The sequence below is a fragment of the Lacerta agilis genome, chromosome 1 (assembly GCF_009819535.1).
Source record: "Lacerta agilis isolate rLacAgi1 chromosome 1, rLacAgi1.pri, whole genome shotgun sequence".
In the NCBI taxonomy this organism is placed as follows: Eukaryota; Metazoa; Chordata; class Lepidosauria; order Squamata; family Lacertidae; genus Lacerta; species Lacerta agilis.
The window spans coordinates 104,945,269-104,969,629 of NC_046312.1; the positions used below are offsets into that span (position 1 = coordinate 104,945,269).

Here is a 24,361-nt window from a genome sequence, read left to right on the forward strand (position 1 = left end):
TACGGTGGTTAAACCCCGTCACGACTGCACAAACATCACCCAAGTTTTCTTGTCTACATACTCTGTAGGTATACCAGGCACATATGCGCTTGAGCTTCAGTGCAGCCTATAAGCTGTGATGGTTACCTAACCACGAGGACGAGGTTGAAATTTCATTTGGTTCACCTTTTAATATGGAGCTACCAAGTTGCATTTGCTGAACAATTGGGCAAAACAAAGCAACAAGCCCTTGGAATTCACACTAACCTGAATTTTTCAGCGCAGATCTCCAGCCAAAGAATGTGTGCTGAAAGAGTGGGAGGGTTTTTTTTGTATAGTAAAAATTGAAAGCCAAAACATGTATAACAGTGAAAGTAATGTACAAAATCACGTTTTGTTGGGATAAAGCTGCTTGCAAATATGCATGTGCTAGGCAAAACGGATTATGGAAATGTGCACATTAGGAGACACATGAAAACGCATGCATGTTTTTAGCTTGACTTTTTATTTTAATTGCAAATGCATGCAGAAATTGGGGGGGGGGATGACGACTAAATTTAAGATTGGAAAAATGAGAAACCGAGCGAAACGGAAACTGGCAGCTCCACCCACCCATTCCCTGCAATGCTAAACCTTGGAACTGTGAAATATTTTGGTAGGCAGCCCAGTGCATGTTGAGTACATAGGCATGGATAAGGCTTTAGACAGCACATGGTGGTTTAATGAAGCTTGAGACATGATAATTAAAGGATGGAGATAATTGTAATGAGACAATAATGTAGGCATTTGCAGTTTTACAACTTGGATGGAATTTAAATTCAGGATGTGGCGCTGCATGCCACCAAAGGCAAAAAAAATAAATGTTTATGATATTACATGATTTAAAAAATCAGTTATTTTACCTAAAGTTGCTTTATGTTCTTATTTGAGTCCAAGGCAGGTATTTGTTTTTGATCAGTTGAATTAGTTGGAGCCATCAGAGACCTTGGGATTCTCTGAGCTTGTTATGTTAACTGACAAATAATTTGTATGGCCCACAGTCGCACATAAAGGGTTGTATCCAATGTCATGACAGCGGACTTCTGCATGTTCAATATAATTTCCCCTTCTCCTCCTCCCCTAATTCCCCCTTCCTCCAATAAAGATACAAAAATAAAAGCAACAAGCCCCACTCTCCCCAGCAACAAAACCTCTCAAACAACACCCCAACCCAAAAGTCTATCCAGCAGCTTCGGCTTTTATAGCTGGAGTCAGTCAGGGCCCTGCCCTCCCACCAGTGGAAATGGCCTGCAAGGCAGTGAACAGGTCTTCCAGGACTTACAGCCAAGATGGTCTCTGGCTTCATTAGCAGCCTCAGCTTTTGTAGCTGGAGTCAGTCAGGATGCTGCTACTCCAGGCCAGGTGGGAAAAGGTCTGGAAATCCTGTGTAGATTTTCTACACAAACCTTATTTCAAACTTTGATTCACTGGTACTTAGAATGGTGTTTCTGGTATGTAAATTCAATATGGCATTCCACCAGTATTTCAGTCATCCAGCATTCTAGAATAGCTTTGCTAACCCCGTGACGGGGTGAGCTCCCATTGCTTGGTCCCTGCTCCTGCCAACCTAGCAGTTTGAAAGCATGTCAAAGTGCAAGTAGATAAATAGGTACCGCTCCAGGCAGGAAGGTAAACGGTGTTTCCATGCACTGCTCTGGTTCGCCAGAAGCGGCTTAGTCATACTGGCCACATGACCTGGAAGCTGTAAGCCGGCTCCCTTGGCCAGTAAAACAAGATGAGTGCCGCAACCCCAGTTGCCCGTGACTGGACCTAATGGTCAGGGGTACCTTTACCTTTACCTCTAAGCTTAAAATGGGTATGTAAAATGGCAGCTGTATAAATTGTAAATATATGACTCAACATTATCTCCACAAAGCATTTATATGGAAATGCCATTGGTTTTAATGGGGCTTAGCTGTAACACACCACCGCTGTTCTCTGTGCAAGGTTGCATTATTTGACTGAAAATTTATCCCGATTGTGTGGCATATTGAATGCATATTACAGTCTGAGAAATTATTCACTTCATTGTGAGGGTGAAAAATGGCATGCTTAAATGATGGCCTCACCAAGTTGCCACGTATAAAGTGTATCAGACTCTTGAATATGGCCAGAGTTGATCTTCAGTTGGGGGGGGGGGAGTGCTAACATGAGAACCTGAAAAAGAAGACTGGATCTTCTCAGTTAATTTTTGCTAATATTTAGAAGAAATTATCTTCATAGTTATCTACAGGTTAATGCTGGAATGAGGGACAGGCTGCATCTGGACTGGGGAACCGGTTTCTCTCGAGATGTTGTTGGCCACTTTCTCCCATCTGCTCCAGCCAGCATGACCAGTGGACTGAAGAGGTGGATGTTGCAGTCTAGCAACATCTGAAGGGCCACACATTCCTTGTTCCTGGACTACCTGTTGCACTGGAAAAGTGGCTGAGTTTTGGAACTTTTAAGGTTCCTTTCATACAGACAAGGAAACCTGAGTCACTTCAAAGGAGAAGCTGCTGGAGGCTTCCCTGTTCCCCAAGTAATCTTCTCTGTAGTCTTCTCCTCGCTATGGCTATGGGAGATTATTCATGATAAAAAGAGAGAAATAAAAAATAAACAACAGATGGAGAAGGCTGGCCAATACCTTCTCCTCCCCTGTGAGCATAATTCTAAACCCCTTTAGCTTCCTTTGCCTGTGGGCCGTGAGCTTTTAAAGTTTTGAATAGACCTAGCTGGACTGATGAACACATGGCAAGTGTAATGTGTAGCTCAGCTCATTGTTGCATTCACTTTTGGCTAAGTTTGGTGAGGATGATTTATTTATTATTTATATTATTTATAAAATTTATATACTGCCCTATACCCACAGGTCTCAGGGCATATCTTGGTCCTTACATAACCTGTGAGCATATATGCCTTATATCAGGTAGCAGAATCATTTTGGGATAGAGGAGGGAAATGATTTCTGAAGTACCATGATGTGTGAGGCTTCAGTGAGCTCATATTTCGAACCATGGAAAACTTGGTCCTTAACAGATGGGACAAAGCAGCCTCTCCCCTCTCCTCCGTTCTACCACAATGTCCCTTGAAACCTCCTTTGCTGTTTCCAGTGACAGCCATCATCCTAGTACGGTTATATGTTTCCTGTGTTTATGGTTCCTATTCTCATTCCCCCATTGTAATTTGGCAAATCAATAAATCACTAATAATATATGCACACGTGTGCATGTAGGCGTGTGTACTAGAAGATGGGTAGCTTAGGGCCCCACTCTCTTGGAGGCCCCCCCCAAATATACTTTCTCTTAATTGTATTTCACTATTAATATACTTCTTCTTAATTGTATTTCAGTTCAACAATTACTTTGATAAATTACATACTTTGTTATGTGCTAATGACTTTAGATACCTATTAGGTCCATAAATTACCATATAGCATATATTCAACAGAAAAAAAACAGTGACAATTTGTTGTTGACAAAGGAAAGCTGGACATATAAAGGGCCCCATTACCTTCAGTACCTCATCAAACCTAAATCCAGCCCTGGTAGCAGACAGGTATACTTGTCATCCAGAAGCCATCAGTGGGGTGCAGTGCCAGCCCACTGATCAAAAGTGCATCTCTCGCTTCTCTTTGGAAACTCTGAAAATTGTAGGGAATAGGGGCACTCAGCTTTCCTAACAAACTACAGCTCCCAGAATCCTTTGGGGGGGGGAACCATGACTGTTTAAAGTGGTATGATTACTGTTTTAAATGTATAATGCAGATGGGATTATACAGTTCTCAGAATTGCAGAAATGTGGGGTGTGCGGAAAGCAATATTTTAAAAAGAACGGCACTTCTGTTTTGCATCACTCAATGCATGGATGGTTTTAAAAATAACTCACTGACTGTTTAGCAAATAAAACCAGTGTCAGCTTAATGCAGTGATCCACTAGCTTGATGCAGAATTGATCCAGCTCAATTGATTGTACATTTAATATGCCTCAGTTCAGGCAGTGCCAAAGGTATACACTGGAGTGAAGCCACTGCTTAAGTCAACAATATATAGCTGAACAGGGCATTAGAATGTTATAAGCCCTTATTCATTTCCAGTATTTATCCTGCTTTCTGCTGCTTTCTCCCTTTCTAAGGCACATTTAAGTCAAGGTAAAGGGACCCCTGACCATTAGGTCCAGTCGTGTCCGACTCTGGGGTTGAGGCGCTCATCTCGCTTTATTGGCCGAGGGATCCAGCGTACAGCTTCCAAGGTCATGTGGCCAGCATGACTAAGCCGCTTCTGGCGAACCAGAGCAGTGCACGGAAACGCCATGCAATTTTTAAACATTTGGTTTGTTGCTTAGATTTAATGCCAAGAATGGTGCCCCTTTCCAAATGTTGCACGCTTGCTGCATTAAATATTTGTGTGGCTGGAACTGACTGGCACATCTGTCTGCCCAAGCTAAAGCTGATTGGTGCAAATTTTAGCATCATCGCAGGCATGTATTTGAGTCTTCTCTTAGTTTTTTTTCTGTCAAGAGGGAGGGAGGGCAGAGCTGTCCTCATGCATAGGACACGCTGCCCTGGGGAAGATATAAATCTGGAATGAAAACTAATTGCTTTCTACTTTGTTGCACATCCTGTACTGTGTGGTACAGAGCTGGCCAAAAGGAGAACATCTATCCATTAACCTTAATGCAGCCAGATTCTAGTAGTACTGTAGTAGTAGTAGTAGTAGTAGTAATAATTATAATAAAGCTGGTTTTAAAATAATACTTTGGAGAATCTGGACTTAATTGCCTTTCCCCCTAAAAATAAACAAATCCTCGACTGCTCATCGAAGAGGGAAGAGTTTATTTTATGCAGATAAAATTCAGAGCGCTTTCCTCAGCTGCCCTGTTTTGAATGCAGCCAGACATTCAAGCAGACGATTCAGGGAAGAAGGGTGACGGTGGCATCAAATGTGTAGATAAACGTTAGGAGCAGTAAACCAATTTTGGATGACTGTGTCATGGCAAGGACCCTTCAGCGAGAGGAGCTGAGCAAGGCAATAATCAGAGTTCTCTTTGTCTCAGCGGCGGAGAACACTTCTAATAATCTTTGAAAAGATGTGTTTCTGTCTGTATTCTTAGCCCTTATGTTCAGAGAGTAGGCTTGTCTTCCTTTTGCTTCAGTACAACCATTCTTATAAATGTCAAGGTGAACATTAGCAGGAGTAAAGAGCATACCATGCGTGGCTACTACTTGATGATACTTGATGCTGCATTCTGACAATCCTGAAAGTGTCAAATCTGCAATGAAACAGAGGTGTGGGCTTTTACGTGTTGGTATTAAAAAATGCAGTATGCTGAAGGGAAAGTCTGGTATTTCACTATAGAAAATGTGGAACAGTAATTTATCCTACATGCTCCCTAATTCTTAAGAGTGTCTCAGTATGTATCCATCCTAACCCACCCACGCCGAATGTTTTGGGTATCTGACAAAAGCGCATGCAGTATCCTAGAGTAATTACCTCCATGGCTATATTTTTCTCGCAAGTCAAAGGCTGTAAGCATATATTTCTTAAAGACAATAAATACGGTTGACACTCACAAAAGCCTTTTGCACATGCACATTTTCCTATATAAAGTGTGCAGTGCATCTCCTTCTATAGGTGCATCTGACAGCATGGGAATATTTCCCTATAGGGCTCAATGGAACCCATCTTTTCTCCCTCCTGGTACAGTACTGGATTTGTTCAGTCATGCATAAGGCTAAATACAGTGAAATGCTCCAGTCATTATCTGGGATGGAGGCCTGTGTGCATAGTGTGCCCCCATGCACTACCACAGGGACATCTAGTGATCTCACTCCATGCTTGGTGCCAGGCGTGTGCCGTTGTTTATGCTCTGTTAACACCTAGGTTATAACACCTGTAAGGAAGTGAGAGCTGGACCGTAAAGAAGGCTGATTGCTGAAGAATGGATGCTTTTGAATTATGGTGCTGGAGGAGACTCTTGAGAGTCCCATGGACTGCAAGAAGATCAAACCTATCCATGCTGAAGTAAATCAGCTCTAAGTGCTCACTGGAAGGACAGATCCTGAAGTTGAGGCTCCAGTACTTTGGCCACCTCATGAGAAGAGAAGACTCCCTGGAAAAGACCCTGATGTTGGGAAAGATGGAGGGCACAAGGAGAAGGGGACGACAGAGGATGAGATGGTTGGACAGTGTTCTCGAAGCTACCAACATGAGTCCAACCAAACTGCGGGAGGCAGTGGAAGACAGGAGTGCCTGGTGTGCTCTGGTCCATGGGGTCACAAAGAGTCGGACACAACTAAATGACTAAACAACTAAACGCCTATTTTAGATTACTGCAATGTATTATACGTGGGGCTGCCTTTGAAGATAGTTCAGAAACCTCCGCAAGTGCAGAATTCAGCAACCAGGTTGGGGGATATTGGGGAGCAGAATGTCTGAATGTATTATACTAATTCTGGCCTGACTGCATTGGTTACTGACTGGTTTCCTAGCTGAATTCAAAGTGCTCATTTTGATCTTTAGAGCCCTATATGGCTTAGGACAGTTATACTTTGAGGACCGCCTCTCCCCATATAAACTAGCTTGGACCTTACAACCTTCACCGGAGACTATTCTCTGTCCTGAAAGGAGGTGCAGAGGGTGGTCACATGGGAACAGGCCTTTCCAGGGCTGGCCCCCAATCAATGGACTGCTCTTCTGAAGGAGACACACACCTCAGTTTATTATTTCTATCAATGGATCTATCCATTTCAGATTTGCTGAAATGGAGCTAGATTTTATTTCTGTAAATGCCATATTTAAAAAGGATACTTCATGCAAAGTAGAAGTATTCTTTGCATTTCTTTTTTGCTGATGGAAAAAAGATATATATTGTTAAAATGCTTGTCACCTTGTATTGCTCAAGTCTGATGTTGACAGCACAGTGTAAAGCTGATGTATTATTTTATTTTATTTTATTTTGCAGAGGAATGATGAGGAGGCAGTGGTGGACACAGGTGGAACACGCTCCCTTCTCAAAACACATTTCGAAAAGGAAGACTTAGAAGGTGAGAACTTGCACTTTCTGATTCACAGGCTTATGTTTTTCAAAAGCATCAACCTAATTCATGTTCAAAAAGTCTATGAGGTCACATGTGTGGTGGGTGTGTTGGTGAAAATAATTCTTCCATTATCAAAACCTCAAGCTCTGTTCCCACATATCCTTAATGAATTATGCACTGATAGTTCTCACTGGATGGGTGCTGAAATGGGTACCCTTTTATTGAGTGATTAAAAAGTACACAGAGTAAGAACATCAGTCTATATTACCTGAAACAATTGATGCCTGGACTTTGTGGCTATGAGTCTGCAACATTCTATTTCATTTAAAGGAAAAGAATAATAAATGGTTTGAGAAATGTCATAATGTAGGCCCGGCGAAGATTCTGCTGATCTCTTCACCTAGGGTTGCCATATGTGATTCCAATGACGGAATCAGCATCTGGGGGGAATTTCGGGAAATCTTCAAACTGTCCGGGTTCAACAACTTTTTTGTTTATGGATTTTTACTTCTTGAAATATTACAACCCTACTTTACCATATTCTTTACCTGTAACCTTTTCATTCTTCCTCTTCCTCCTCCTCCTCCCCTCCCTGGTGAGAACGCCTCCCTTTATCTGACCAGTCTCAACTATGGTATAGTCCACACTTGTGTTAACCAGGATTAATACCAAGCAGGGTTCCATTTATTTGTTTGTTTCCTCGCTTGTTTGAAGGCATTTATTCCTGTTTCAAGTGGAAACTGAAACCCAATTTGCAGGGTCTCCAAATTAACTTATGAATGAAGACTGATTGCTGTCCTGCTTTATTACATTCTGGAAGCCTTGTGGGAAGTAACAAGATCTGTGATGCCCCCACCCCCACCTTTGCCCTCTGTGGCACCCAATGGGCAAGTTGGATGGTAGTAGAAGGGATATGATTAAGGATGGAAGGATCTGTCAGCTTTAATTCTCTCGGTTTCTCATTTTTCCAATCTGAAATTCAGTTCTCCACATGAATCCTCACAAAAATTCATCAGCACTGTTTATTAGCGTGAATTTCTCCTAACACATTTTTATACGCAGGTTGGACTAATGCACACATTTTTTGCAAGCAGTTTTCCCCAGTATAATGATTTTTACAAATATTTTCATCTTGAGGTACACTTTCCCCTAATATATGCAATTTTGTAAAATTTGGTTGGAGAACTGCATTGCAAAATTCAGATAAGTGTGGATTTTGAAGGATGACTGCGTTTTAGTTTCCATATTACTTCGGATAGTGTGAATTTGATAGATTAGCCTCCAACAAGTACTTAGTTGAATTTTTCATCCATTACTTGTTAGCCGCTCTGAGCCCAGCTTTGGCCAGGGAGGGTGGGATATAAATAAAAATTTATTAGCTGTGATCTTGATATCTTGATGTCACACAAGGGTTCCTGGAAGGTGGGGGGGCAGGGAGAAGGGCAGCCTCCTTGTTCTTCAGGTGCACTATGTGAAGTGAGTCTGCTTCCTCTAGGGCTTTGTTCACCCCTCCCCAACTGAAGGAGGCTGCAGAGGGTGGGGTTCTCACTGCTTTCCAACTTGTGAGAAGTCTTAGGCTTGCTGTGTATGATCTGACTAAAGCTGTACTTTTCATGGGAAGCAATCACTGCCATTCCTTGTTGGTGGCCTTTATCCTCTTCTTGTGACAATGCTGAGTGTGGGTGATTTGATATAGTAAAATGAGTTGTGAGCAGGGAAGGGACAATGGAATAGCAGAATCCTTATTCTACCTCCTCTTGGCTTTTGAGCTTTTATTTTTTTTTGAAATTGGAGGCTGACAAAAGTGTGTTGGATATGAGTGAAGCTTGATTTGGAGGGATTTATCACCAGATAATGTCTTGTCAGATAATATCACAAGATAATATTGTTGTCGATTACAGTACAGTAAGTTTCAAAGTGCTGAAAATGGACATAAGACTCTTTCTGCTCCAGTTTTTAAAGTACCGATGTACTTTATTCAGGCTTACTGAGGAAGGAACTGGCGTGGTGAGGTTTTCACTACCTTTTTGGGCCTGTGGGGCACACTTGGAAACCTGAAAAATTGTCAGCACCTCAGAACCACACCTGCATTTCCCACTGCCAGCTCCTGAACATTCTGCCTCACAGTGAAATGCCTCCACACATCACACTGGAGACTGAAGCTGCCCCACACTGAACCCCACAACCTGCTTTCACACATCCCACTTCACCATGTACCCACAGCACACATTGAACCCACCTATCCTATACTGAACCCTACAGGTGAAACTCGAAAAATTAGAATATCGTGGAAAAGTTCATTTATTTCAGTAATTTAACTTAAAAGGTGGAACTAATATATGAGGTAGACTCATGACATGCAAAGTGAGATATGTCAAGCCTTTATTTTTTATAATTGTGATGATTATGGCGTACAGCTGATTGAAACCCCAAATTCACAGTATCAGAAAATTAGAATATTAAATGAAATCAACAAAACAAGGATTTCTCTCCAATAGTTACATCTAGAATTTGACTTGTGGCTGTTTTTATTTTAAGCCAGAGGAGCCTAATGATCTGCCAGGTTCCAATTGAAAAACATAAATTATTTGTCTCTTCCTTGCACCAGTATTCCCTTGTGGCAACTTTGTGCGCTGCGAGCTCCATGGACAATTTTTCTCCTGAAGAATGAGATATTGCTGTCCATGGCAAACGAGGCTTTCCGAAACTTGTGGGGCTTCTTCCAAAGAATCATGAGTTTAAAAGAAGAAGATAAATTAATTCTGGTTTTGGGCCACACACTTGAAAGCCTCGTTAATAAATGTGTTTTTTTCCAGGTAGGTCAGGGCAGGAATAAGCTCACTTTGCGTGAAGTCCACTGCTACTCATGCTCAGGGAAGAGCCATTGAAATCAGTGGACTTTGTAGTTTAAGTGCATTGATTTGAATGGGTCTACTCTGAGCAGTGGTGACTGGCACCTATCAAGACTCATGGGGCAGGAAGCAGGAAGCTCAAACGGTAAGCAGAGCCAGAACCAAAGACAGGTGGAGCTAACTGGTGTTGTTCCCACCACCCTCCCTGCTGCGTTTTAGAAGGTGCAATGCTGAGACTAAGGGAAAGGAAGCTGAAAAGGAGTGCCACAACTCCCTGGACTGGTTATAAGTGAAAAGGCAGGCAGGTGACTTGGTATGGGCAGATTGAAGTTGGTGGGGCACTGCCCCACTTGCCCTCACAAACCAGCCTTCAGTGACTCAGTTGGATACAACATTGTGCTGATAATGCCAAGGTTTCAAGTTCGATCCCTGTATGAGGCAGCTGCCTATTCTTGCATTGCAGGGGTTTGGACTAGATGATCCTCAGAGTCCCTTCAAACTCTACAGTTCTATGATTCTACAGCTCTTGAGTTTGACCACCATTGGATATCACCCTTTGGTTTTCATGAGCTTTTGTTTTACATTTAATTTGAAGCTTGTCATTTTCAGCTGGTGTTAATTTCCCCCAATTTTTGTAACAGCAGGCCCTTCAGGTTTTCTGAAGTACAGATATGGCTCACAAAGTCGGTGTGCATGTGAGAAAACACCCCCCCCCCCCTGCGTGATGAACTGTTTCTGTTAAGCAATTGCATAATACACACACACACACACACACACACACACAATCCTGTGAAAAATTGCATTTTATATTTATTTCAGTCTTGCCAGTTCAGCTAAAACTTCTTAATCCTAAAGGCATTATTTCTGGGGTGGCTAAATTTGCTGGTTAGTGTGCCAGACGTTCAAAATTCAAGTAGTAAATAGTGCTGTTCTGTTGCACTGGGCACCTCCAGTGTATGCTGCTTTGCTTTGGTGAGAATTTGCCTTTCCTTCCTGTTGTGTTAGAGAGGAGGCATTGGGATGTTATGGGAGAAGTCTATGCCTGGGCTAGGAAACCAGTGGCCCTTTAGATGCTATTAGACTACAGCTTCCATCATTTCTGATATTTGTCTGGGGCTGATGGAGTCCCACAACATCTGAAGGTTTCCAGTTGCAGGAACATAGTGGGTTGCACCAGCACTGACCTCCTTTTATATTCATATTTACTTTTTTAAAAGCAAAGAGACAAGAAAAGAGAGGGGGGGGAGAGAGGGAGGGAGGGAGGGCAGGAAGATAGGAAGGAGAAAAGGAGAGAAGCCCGTGGTAAAAAAATTGTAAGTGGGCCCAGTGGTGCATGTTGGCAGAAAAAAATGGATCCCAGGTCTGAAAAGACCAAAGACTAGTACATGCCATAGTTGTTAGCTTCCTAGGCTTCCTTCTGGCTCTAGCCCAGGAGAACCACAAATCTCTGCTGCCTGTGTCTCAGATTTGCCCCTCCTGTGCAGTATTTACAATGCAAAGCATTATGATTAATGTGAAAGCATTATCTGCAAATCTGAATGACCTCGTGACTTCCTTCAATAGTTGTGAATCACAAAGCCTTTACTGCACCTACCGTATATGTTTAGAGCTTTCTCCATTGTCTGAGATGTCTTGATTAATCTTGTGAGTTGAATAGTTCCTTGTCAAATTATATTAAGTGGGATTTGTTGACTTACGCAACCTCAACGCGAGGCAGGGGTGGGGCGGCTCTGTTCCTCCAGTTGTTGCTGGACTCTTTTTATCCCTTTGACCATTGTCCATTTGCTGACTGGGCTTGACTCCAGTCCAGCAGCATCCGCAAAGCCACAACTTTAGCTAACCCGTTTCAAGGTGTCTTCAAACCTGAAGACATCAACATTAGAAAAATAAATTCAAATTTATTCTTTCCTACCCTGCATATGGAATGCATGACGGACAACTGGCGGTTAACGAAATGGGTTTATAGGATGTTAAATTTAATTGAAGAAAGCATGACTACTTATTGACATTACACTGGAAAACTAACAGTGTACCAGACTGGGCGAGATCTTTCATTGCAGATTGAGGCCTTTGTGCTTTTATTTGGTCTTCTTGTGTAGTCACCGTTTTGGCAGATAGATCTGGTAGCAACATCCAGATCTATCATACAGGCAGAACAGATGGTTGCTCAGATCAACATATTAAAGCAAAATGTTCAGCAATTGTTTGCATAGGTGCTTAAAGCTGGGGTGGGTGGGGAATGGGGCATGGGCTTTTTTTGTTTTTGACTTTGCCTTCAGAACTAATGTTAGCAGGTAACTGTGGACCCGAAGGAGAACTCTCTGACTTTGCAGCAATGTGTCTCTTTAATAGAGGAAGAAATATGTTTTCCCAAGTACAGTTCAACCCGAAATTAAGATGCATTGGTGGTTTCTCTTTTGCAAGAATGGGGAACCTATGATGCTCCAGATATTGCTAGACTCCAACCCCCCATCATCCCTGACCATCACCCATGCTGGCTGGGGCTGATGGGAATTGGCCAATAGCAGCTATACACCTATTTGTGCCCTACTGGGTACATCCTTCATCATAATTCTCAGTTTATTCTCTGCAAACAAACCACAATATAGGGATCTGACCACTTGGATACAATCTCATCGATAAAGACAATGATTAAATGTCAAATGAAATGGCCAAGATCTAGGAAGATATTATAACATACATGATACAGCAAGGAAAGAGACATTGCTTGTTAGAATTTGGTGATGATAATCAGTTGATATTGTCTAACTGGATGAAATATGGTCTTGAAAGAGCTAAATGCCCTTGACTCCTTTGCTATTCATTCCGAGCTGATAGTGCTCATTGTCTGTTTAGCAGAGGAAAGTGGAGTGCACGAGTGTGGGTGCAGATGCATGGCCTTCTGCTGTATTCAGACATATCTGGATTTAGACCTGTGAATACAATTCCCAACTAATTGCTTGTGGGATGGGAAAATTGTATTCTCCTTATTGTTCACATATGAATTGCAGCCGATAATATCATCTTCTTCATTGCCTTTCGATAAAGGAGGAGAAACAGCAGATATGCATTCCCAATCTCGTTCATTAATGGCCAGTCCTCCATTCATTGATGTCACAGCATCAATGGAAGGCCATACCTGTGTGAGACTTGCAACACTCAATAATAATTTTTTGGCTGCCATAAGGAAAAGTGCGAATGAATGGCAAATAAAGCCTGAGAGGGGGTTTGAATGATAATAGACACAGAAGCTGGGGAAGTTCCTTGCACGAATCTGATCTTTTTCAACTTTGCTATTTCAGCGGGGGCCTGGATCTGAGCAGAGGTCTCCGCTTCTAACAGACCGACCCACAAATATATGGAAATGAGAAGAGCTTCCTTAGCCCCAAAGCAGATGTTATCACCCTAATTTTTCAGCTAATATACTTTGTGACTAGCCTGTCTAGCTGTACGTTCATAATACATTAATATAACAACTTACAAAATTATTCACCCATTTATAGTTCTTGTGAGAGTGATCCTGTTGAAGGAAACATTGCCCTAAAAGGCTTAAACAAACAAACAAAGAAACAAACTCTTTTCTTATCTCTGTGGCTTAGATCTCCTGGGTGATGAGGACGCCTTAGGGCTTAGGCAGTTGAATGCGCATGCGTACTCCATCTATTTCCTTCCCTCCCTCCCACCCCTCCGCATGGCCCTGGATCCTGGCAACCCACGTTAGGCCACTTGGCAGAGATATGAGAGAAACACCACTTTATCGCCACACTGCTTTAGTTCACTTTGGGTCAGTTTGAAGATCTCTTTTCATAGTGTCGGAAAGCTTGCCGCCGCCACCGCAAAACATTACCAACTTTTGATATAAAAGAAAAGTGACGCCCTGCAACAAAATGTTGCAGCAATATATCCCTGGTGCGCATGTGTATGCTACAGTCTGTGACTGAGGGGGATTGAAAATATAAGGTAGACTGGGGTTCCTGCTCTAACCTGGGCCTTATTTCATGTGGAGTTTTTTTAAAATAAAAGTTTTGAACATTTAAATTTGTAGCCAATCTGCATGCAAGTCAGTGAAGCCTGAGGCTTCTGCATGCAATTGTGTGCTTGTGTTGGCTTGCAAAGTCTGACAAGGCTACATAGGAAAAGCCACAGGAAGACTGATCAGTATTAGTATATGGATTAAGTAAATAGTATCCATTATTTCATAATCATATGCTATATAGTTAAATAGTCATACTTTATATGATAGGGAAATTTCCTTCTCAGGAAACTCATCCCACCACTTCAGGGTTGTAATAATAGAAGACAGTAGTTGCTGCTCCTCTCTGCAAGTGATTAATTAATTAACTAATATATCAGTTGTTATTAGGAGCATTGATTGTTTTTAGTATTATTATTATTCATTAGTTGCTTTAGTGACTGAAATTGCTCAAAGCTATTTACAAACACAACAAAAATACTAAAACCAATTACAGTAAACACAATCATTGAAAGATACCCTCCCTTGCTTGCAATCTGAAATGGTACATCCCCAGACAAGATTTATCACCTCAGTGCACATTAGCCCTCATCCTTCCTGTTTATTACTTTGCTCCTGTTCTGTCTTCTCTTGAGTAGTCGATGGCCCATTAGAATCCTCTAATTTCCCTGTTTTGTCCTAAATTATTGGTTTCTGTGCTGTAATTTATCATTCAGGAACCCAGAGTTTGAACCTGTTGTTCACAGATGTTCTGTGTTCCCTCCACCCCTTCCTTTCTTCCTTCTTCTTTAATAAGGGTCTGCTTTGCCCTATATCTGCAAACATCCTTTGGGAGTTTTCTGATCCTTTATTTTTTATTTAGAATTCTGCCAAGCACATAGCGTAACCCAGTGTGATCTTGTAAAAACTCAAAAGTAATTAGTTTCAATCCATGTCTTCCTGATGAGGCTTCTCTTCTCTTTAATCAAAGCAAAAGGTGGTCAACACTCTCAAAGGTTTGTGTGGTGTAAGCGATTAGAGGTCCGGGCAAGGACTTCCGTTGTTCTTCATTGTTGTGGTGCCTTCTCAACTCGGCATCCAACCAGTCACGCTCCCCTAAGTCCGCTTCTGTGAGCAGCTCTGAAATCATTTCTCCCAATTCTTGCACAAAGTAGAAGGGATTGATTTAACTTGTTTAATAAAAACCAATTGCTTTTCTGCTTCTGGTGGTACTTGGAAAATGTAATGAGACAGCTCCTATTTTTTCATTTTAATGTTTGACTGACTGTAATTTTAATATTTTGTTGGAAGCCACCCAGAGTGGCTGGGGAAACCCAGCCAGATGGGCGGGGTATAAATTATTATTAATATTTCTGCGCCTTAATTTTAAAAACGCACTTTGGGCAGCGTCCGCCCAATACATTTTGTCACCTGAGGAGGAAGAGCAGCTTGTGACCTTCCCCCCACCTGCAAGCCAAGGTGCACGCTAACCAAGACTGAGGGAGAAAATCCCAGAACTGCTTCTTTCTGGGAGTAAACATTCAGCAATAATAAAATAAATTGGCTGCTCATTTGCGACACTGAAAATCAGATGCCTGAGGCTTGTTGCCTCACTCTGCCTAATGGTATGGTTGGCTTGGGATAGTTTGTTTTTCTTGTGCACTCTCTGTGCTTGAGATGCTTCAACTGTTTAACACACCATTTCTTAACCTATTTTGTGAGCCTATTTAGCAACTGGCCTTAAGAAGCGATCCATGAGCAAGAAGAATGGCTCAGTTGGCAGAGCATGAGACTCTTCATCTCAGGGTTGTGAGTTTGAGCCCCACATTGGGCAAAAAAAAAAAAAAAGTTCCTGAATTGCAGGGAGCTGGACTAGATGACCCTTGTGGTCCCTTCCAACTCTGTAATTCTGAGTCTTTATGTGTAGTGGAGCTGGAAAGGAGGATGGGGCGGTTGGTTTGTCCATTCTCCATTGCAAACTGTAAAAATAAGTAGCTGAAATGGAAGAAAGAAGTCATGTTCATCTTGATTCCTCCAGTTTGCTTCAGAACTCCATGAGGACCCAAATACATAATTTGAAAAGATGTAAAATGTATATAAATGATGTAAAAACCACAGCAGTATAATCCAAATCCATTTTGCTCACCATTGTAAAGCAGGATGGGGGGGGGGGGAGGCAGGGATGACAGAACAAGACCGGCATGGTGGTTTTTTTTTTTTTACTGGCGTGCTAGGGGCTTGGTTCTATCTGCCTCTGCAGAGAATTAGTGTCAGTCCCAAATTTCTTTGACGTTTTATGACAAATGATGCTCTGCTCTGCGTTTTGCCCTTGCTGGAGCCTGCATGAGATTAGAGGTCACATGGGGTTTCAGCTTCATATAGCCGACCTTTATTTTCAGGGGTTTGACAAATCTGATTTAGAGAAGCTGCAACTATTTATTTGCTACGTTGCGGCTGTTCCAATAGCCAGAAGGTAATACAACTGGAGACTGCAGTTGGACAAGTCTTTGTGCTACCCAATCGTTACATGGAAGCTGCCTTTTAATAACACTTTTAAACCATGATGCCAGTTATCGTAATGGTGCCCAAGAAGCACTAATGTGATCCAGTTACTCCTCTTTACACTCGAACCCTGACCTTCTCAGGGGTGTCAGAATGGTATTGTGCCTCCATTTTGATGTTAGTCCATCCAGGCAGTCATATCTTATGCCACAACCAGTAAATTGGAATTAGGCTTGGGTCTAATTGGGATGCGGGTGGCGCTGTGGGTTAAACCACAGAGCCTAGGGCTTGCCAATCAGAAGGTCGGTGGTTTGAATCCCCACGACAGAGTGAGCTCCAGTTGCTCAGTCCCAGCTCCTGCCTAACTAGCAGTTCGAAAGCACATCAAAAGTGCAAGTAGATAAATAGGAACCGCTCCGGTGGGAAGGTAAACGGCATTTCCGTGCGCTGCTCTGGTTCGCCACAAGCGGCTTAGTCATGCCAGCCACATGACCCGGAAGCTGTACGCCGGCTCCCTCAGCCCGTAAAGTGAGATGAGCGCTGCAACCCCAGAGTCGTCCGTGACTGGACCTAACGGTCAGGGGTCCCTTTACCTTTACCTAATAAAGATAGTGCTCTGCTATGCAAGTTGGGTTAGCATTTTATCACATTTATTTCAGCAGCTTCATCAATCCATTAGGTATTTTATTTATTCTAAAACATTTTCAACCCTTCAGTTTATGCTTACAGCATAGTATCCACATTTTATTATTGTTCATTTTATTTATTTATTGCATTTATATCCCACCTTCCCCCCCCCCCCTCCATGAGCTCAAGGTTGCCCTCCTCATTTAATCCTCACAACAATCCTGAGAGTTGAGTTAGACTGAGAGGCAGTGATTGGCCCAAGGTCACCCAGTGAGCTTCATGGCTGAGTACGGATTTGAACCCTGGTTTCCCAGGTCTTAGACCGACACTCTAACCCAGAGCTTTCCAAATTGTGTGTCGTGACACATTAGTGTGTTGGCTGCAGTGTGTAGGTGTGCTCCCCCTGCTCCTCCTGGGGCTGGAAAGGGGTTAGTTTAATCTCCAGTTTGATAGTAAAACTGAATTACTGTGTCGTGAAATGATGCATGTCTAAAAAGTTTGTCACCAACATGAAAAGTTTGGAAAGCTCTGCTGTAACCACACAGGCTCTATGGGTACCAGAGATTTCCCCCTCCATCTCTTGCCCTCCACTTTTTCTTTATTATTTTTTAAGGAGCTGCCTCTACATAGGAATAGGGCATTGGGCAAATGATTCAGTGTTAAATATTCCCCCCCCCAAAAAAATCTACTTACCCAACTTGTTTTCTGCTCTCTAGGTCACAGAACTTTGTTTATTGGAGTTCATGTGCCGCTGGGAGGAAGGAAAAGCCATCGACGCCATCGACACCGAGGGCACAAACACAGAAAGAGAGACAGAGAACGGGATTCAGGTTTAGAAGATGGCAGAGAGTCTCCTTCATTTGGTAAGGTTTGTTTGGTTTTTTTAAAATTTAACAGGCAACGTTAGATAATTTGTGTAAATTGTGCATGCAATGGACATGTCCTGCCCCATTCTTGCCCTGCTGTAATTTCCAATTTCTTTTCCACACAGAGCACATTACAGTATGCGTTTCAAGTAGTGCCTCCTCACTTCTGTCTCTTAACTTCGTTGCCCTTTCCTGTCTCTGGCTTTCTCACACCATGATTTTCCTCCCACTTTAAAGTTTCTCCTTTTCCCTTGCCTCTATTCCCTTGTTTGCTCTGTCATTCTCTTTCACCACCTCTGTTTCCAGCTGCTCCCCTCTTACATACCTGCTAATTTGCCTCTTCCCACCACATCTCATTCCCCTTGTTTGTGTCATCCTTCCTGCACCAGAAGCATCAGCAATGGCTGTTTAGCCAATGTGAACTCTGGTCTCCAAACATATTAAAATGCTAGGGGTGAAGGAAGACACTAGCATGTATGGCATACATGCACTCCATTGTGCTTGGTGTCTTTGGTGGGGTTTTTCTTTCTTCTGGTCCTCTCCTTAAAAAAAGAAAAAGTTTGTGAATACCTTGGGATTCACCCAAGAATGGAGGTAGCTTCCTCTTGTTGTGTGTGGTGGTCCAGTTTTGACTACAGAACTGCTGACGAGCTGGAACTGAGTTCAGCATTGGAAGGAATGCTTCTACAATGGTCTCATCATTCCTGCCCTCAGCTTTTAGGGAGAGGTAGCCAGTGTGGTGCTCTCCGAAAGTTGTGGACTGCAATTCACATTATCCATGGTCATTGGCCCTGCAGGCTGGGCCTTGTAGTCCATACGGAGAATGCTGAGTTGGCTATCTCTGATTTAGGATTTTCACCTTCCAAATATAATATTGTAAGCAATTAAAACACACACACACACACACACACACAACCCCAACAGCACGAGATGGCATTAAAATAAGAGCATTAGACTTGTGGACTTCACTGATGGGAAGTTATTTCCTGCTTGAGTAATAATATAACTTACTGCACTGATGTAAAAAGGTGCATCTAAGACGAAAATACTTCAAAGTTATAATAAGCAGAGAGACTATAATGAAAACACTGGCAGGATGCCTTATCGCACCATGCTGCAGTAGAAAAGAATATTTTAGATTCTTAAAAAAATGTAAATGCCAGTATAATTTTAGGTTGTGGAGTAGTCATTGTAATGCCTTTAGATTGGATTTTAAATTATATGCACTGAAAGTGTGGAAGGAAGGTGCTATGAAGGCTGAGGCTTTAGAAAAATGCTTGAAATCCTCAAAATCTCTTGCAGAAGAATGTAAGGTGGATGAAATTTATAGAAATGTCTTCAGAAATAGGAGTTCAGTCGGTATTAAGAGGATTAAGATTGGGTCGCACAGAATGAATACTCATGTGAAACCAAATGACTTAGCTGAATCTATTTTGGACAAATTGCGCTTATTCCAAGATGCTAAAGTAGGAAGAGAAACATGTTTCAGATCACTGAGAGGCAGATGCTGCTAATCGATTGTTTGTTTTGTTATTTTAAAGTATCTTATCTGTGTTTTTTAAAGACAATTAAAAAACAAATAACCAAACCTAATCTGTGTAGTAGATAAACATGTTCTATTACCGTGTTTTCAGCAAAAAGGAAATTTCACTAAGCGTCACAATGCTTTAAAACTTCCTATCACAAGGACACCATTTCCCCATCAACTTTCTCCTTCGAGAAACCCCAATCTCACTGTCACCTTGCCTCTCCCCCCTTCAACCTCCTGGTAAGCAGTGGTGACATTATTATTAATTATTATTATTATTAATGAAATTTATATACCACCCTAAACCTGGAGATCTCAGGGCAGTTCACAGAATAAAATCAAAATATAAAACCTCAAAATATCTAATCAAAATAAAAACAACAACCCAATAGCCACCCCGCCCCAAAACCCACATTTTAAAAGGGCATAGGATGTCAATCAAATCAGCCAGAGGCCTGGTTGATTTGATTGGTGACATCACAAAGCACATGACTGTTCGCCGGCATTTTGATTTTGTAAAGGCAAAATCCTCGAAGATTTCTACTCCTTTACACCTCAGCTTGTGGAGCTCTCTCCTAATGTCCTAGGAGTACTTGCTATGTTAGTACTTTCACAGATTCTATAAAGGAGGCCCTGGGTTTTCTGGTACACTTGTAGATGGAAGCAGAGGGGTGTGGATATTTTGACACAATCAAGCAAACTGTGCTGTTTAGTTAGTACTCCCAATTTGACTTAATCCTCCTTCATGCCACTTAATGTTAAGCTCCCCTTTCATAATCGAATCCACATCACTTGGGAGCTTGGCTACTGAGTATTAATGTTTTAATTGCACTTGTCTACCACTACTTATGAGGAGCATGCATGCCTTGGTGGATTTTGGCTGGAATCACATTTCTAAGCAAAACAAAATCGAAAATTCTTTCTAGTAGCACCTTAGAGACCAACTGAGTTTGTTCCTGGTATGAGCTTTCGTGTAAGCAAATCAGTTGTATTTTAGGTTAAATTTGGTATGTGCATGCACACATTGCAATGTGCGCACAGACAACTCGCAGTCATGGAGACCAGAAAGGCTTTGTCAGGATCTGTTGTGATTGCTGCATTACTCATCAGTGTTGCCGATGAGCTATCAGGGCTAGAGATGAATCATGGATGTTAGCAATACTGTAGTACTTTGATCTATGGCAGATAAATTTACCTGTCAACATATTATGATTCTTTGCTGAAAGGTGGTGTGTATTAGCTTAGTTTGCACAGATTAGCTAACTTCAAGCATCCTATTCCAATCCTCCACAGCATGATTTTCAGGATTGGGAATGTCTCATGGACTTGTATGCTCCATCATCCTACCACCCTACACCCCTTCCTTCTTTTTCTCTGGGATTGATTCCTCTCTTGATTTGTTTTGCAATACCCATAATCTGCTATGACTTCTGAATGAAGCAGACTGGGAGCACTATGCAGGGCCTTGTCTCTAAAGCATGGCTTGTAAAACCTACTTAAAGACAATAAATAGCTGGTTAGCACTAAGCATAATTTCCCTGATTTGGGTTCCATGGGCATGGATGAGCCCCCGCCATGAGCTCATGGCATGCTCCCCGCATGCCCCTCATCCAGTCAGGGAGCTAGAAAGGAACATTTGTATTCTGAGGATAAACATTTGCACTGTTTAAATGCAGTCACAGAGATTAGAAAAATATGAAAAATCAGTGTCAACAAGGAGCTTACAAATTGTTCTCAGAGCTACTAGAAGTTATTGTTTGGAACAACTTGTTTTTAAACAAACTATAGATGATCCCTGAGTAGTTGCTGATCTCCCCGCTGCCTAGTGATGAATGCACGCTTTATATTTATTAAAAACATTTATATACCACTTTCTATCAGTTATTTCAAGGCGGCTTACAAAACTCAAAGCAAGGAGAACGATAATCACATGCAAAAACTGCTATCAGATAAAAGCAACAATCGAAAGCCGGCATTTTATTTATTTATTTGGATTCCATTTATGAATTGCTTCTCATAAAATATCTCAGTTCCATATATAAAAAACATTTTAATATGTAAAAAAAAATTAAAATCCAGTGCAGATACAGGCTGGGATAATGGTCCTGATTTTAAAAGCTTGTTGAAGGAGGAAAGTATTCAGTAGGAACCGAAAGAGCAATAGAGATGGGACATTGGTCTGATGAGTAATGGGGATGGCATTGCATAGATTTGTCTGGCACCACACTCAAGGTCTGACCCCTGTATGGTACGGAACAGACCTCCAGAATAAGGTGAAATGTGCAAGATGCTTTCTGCTGCAGAATGCAGCGATTGGCTGGGTTTTAAAGGTAAGGCTCTCAGCCACCATTTTTCAAACACTGCAAAATTGCCCTGAAACATCTCTGCTTTTACCACAACCTTAGCAGACTGAGTCTGTGATGGTTAAAACTTCAAGCTTTACAGATTGTAATGTAGATGAGAATGCACTGGCAGCAAAGAAGATTTGTGGTTTTATGCTGCTTTATATTTTAACGTCCTGGGATTTTGTTTTTGTATTTTAAAAAGCATTTATTAAGAATGTTGCATCGTGTTATATCATACGGCATTGTATTGCTATATGGTGGTCTACCGCCTTAGGTGGTTGGGTCCAGAAAGGGTGATTGTAAATAGTTTAAATAAATACACTATCAGATAACAAGACCATGTTCTAGGTCCTTCTCTGTGTGCACCATTAATCTTATGCAGCTGTCTCACAAATAAAGATCTCCATTCGTAGGAGGGCTGCAGTTAGAGGGGAAGGATAGATGGATGTGGGGCAGGGCTGGAGCATCTATTAGCCAGATTTATGTAATGCTGTTTTTGTGTGAAGAGGCCTTTGTGGTCATCTGCATTCTGTTTTCTAGTGTTATCCACCTGTCCTTGTACCTTCTGGGCAGAGGAGGAGGAAGGCTGTTTCAAATATTCTGTTTCCATAGTCGCATTAAAATATGTTATCATCCCTTGCAAACTCAAGTGGGATTCAAAGCCAAATTGGATGAGACACCATCTAGGAAAATAAACAAACAGCCGTTGCTTTTTTCCATTGCAACCAGATGTGGATTGGGATGCTTACCTAATGCATTAATTTGCTGATGGATTTGAGCAGGTACTTAAGTAAATATGCCGCACTCTATGGGTAAATGCATATTTTGATGTCAGTTGAGAAATTGTGGCATTGCCCCAAATGCTACAAGGGCAGAGAGAAAGTATGAATTATTTAGACCTCTGGACCACAATTTTGGAGATTTTTTTAGAACTGGCGGTTATACGTTTAGAAGGCAACTTGAAAAACTGTGTTTTTTTAAAAAATAGAATTTATTAAATTTTCAACAATAAAACACATACATAAAGACTTACACTACACACTATTAAAAAAGATTTTTTTTTACAAAATACAAAAATCAAACAAAAGAATACAATAGCCACAAAACAACTAAAATAGCTATAATTATTCCTTCCTTAACATTGTTAACTGACTTCCTCATGTCCTCTCCTTCTGCGTTCATTGTATAACATCTTTAGTAATTTCTTAACATTGTGAAACATCAATAACACCTTATCTTATTCTTAATCTAAATTCCTTAACTAATTTCTATCTTTCTTAACCTTATCTATTTTCCATGACTGTAGCCTAACCTATCTTCTAGTTCATTCCTTCTATACTAATCTTGGCATAAATTTTCAAATAGTCCTTGAATTTCTTCCAATCTTTTTGTACCGCTTCAGCCCTCTGGTCTCGGAGTTTTCTGGTCAGTCCTGTGAGCTCCATATATTCAATCATTTTCATTTGCCATTCTTCTACCGTTGGTATCTCTTCAGTTTTCCAGTTTTTAGCTAGTAGAATCCTTGCAGCTGTTGTAGCATACATGAAGACTGTCCTATCCTCTTTTGGGATTTCATAATTGAACATGCCCAGTAAGAAGGCCTCTGCTTTCTTAGTAAATGTGTTTTTCAACACTTTTTTCAGTTCATTATATATCTTCTCCCAGAAGTCTCTTACTTTGGGGCATGTCCACCACATATGAAAGAAGGTACCTTCTACTTGTTTACATTTCCAGCATTTATTACATAACCCATGGTATATTTGGCCAACTTTACTGGAGTTAAATACCATCTGTATATCATTTTCATAACATTCTCTCTCAACATATTACAAGCTGTGAATTTCATACCTTCCTTCCACAGTCTCTCCCAATCTTCAAACATAATATTATGTCCAACATCTTTGACCCAGTCAATCATTACTGATTTAACCATTTCATCTTTTGTATGCCACTCTAGCAACAGATTGTACATTCTGGAAAGGTTTTTAGACTTAGGTTCTATCAATTCCATTTCCAACTTGGATTTCTCTAACTGAAAGCCATATTTCTTATCCAACTTATAAACTTCGTTTATCTGATAATACTGCAACCAGTCAGATACTATCCCTTTCAGTTGATCATAACTTTTCAATTTAAAATCCTGACCTTTTTGCTCTAGAATGTCAACATATTTCGGCCAGTTACTAGACATATTCGTTTTTGTGTGTGCTTTAGCTTCTAATGGTGATAGCCATCTGGGTATTTTCCTTTCTACTAAGTCTTTGTTTCGCATCCAAACCTGATACAAAGCTTTCCTAACTATATGGGATTTAAACCCTTTATGAGCTTTACACTTCTCATACCAAAGCTTTGCATGCCAACCGAATACATTGTCATGTCCTTCCAAGTCCAAAATGTCTGTGTCCTCCAACTTAAACCAATCTTTCAACCAGCAAAAGGCTGCTGCTTCAAAATAAATCCTTAAATCTGGCAAGGAGAATCCTTAAATCTGGCAAGGAGAATCCCCCTCTTTCTTTAGAATCCGTTAAAATCTTGTATTTAATCCTGGGTTTCTTCCCCTGCCAGATAAATTTTGACAAATCCTTTTGCCAACACTTAAAACAATCTAACTTAGCAATGATCGGAAGAACTTTAAATAAGAACAACATCTTTG

At 41.3% G+C, this 24,361-nt stretch overlaps 1 protein-coding gene across 7 annotated transcripts in view; it reads left to right on the top strand.

Moving 5' to 3' along the window:
- The window catches only part of SLC4A10 (solute carrier family 4 member 10), a 159,925-nt gene that overhangs the window by 51,412 nt on the left and 84,152 nt on the right, over nucleotides 1–24,361 (top strand). For all 7 annotated transcript variants that reach the window (XM_033165896.1, XM_033165934.1, XM_033165911.1 and 4 more), the window contains 2 exons: nucleotides 6,961–7,042; nucleotides 17,686–17,832. In XM_033165896.1, coding sequence (XP_033021787.1) covers nucleotides 6,961–7,042; nucleotides 17,686–17,832 — 229 coding nt within the window. The remainder of the gene's footprint in view (nucleotides 1–6,960; nucleotides 7,043–17,685; nucleotides 17,833–24,361) is intronic.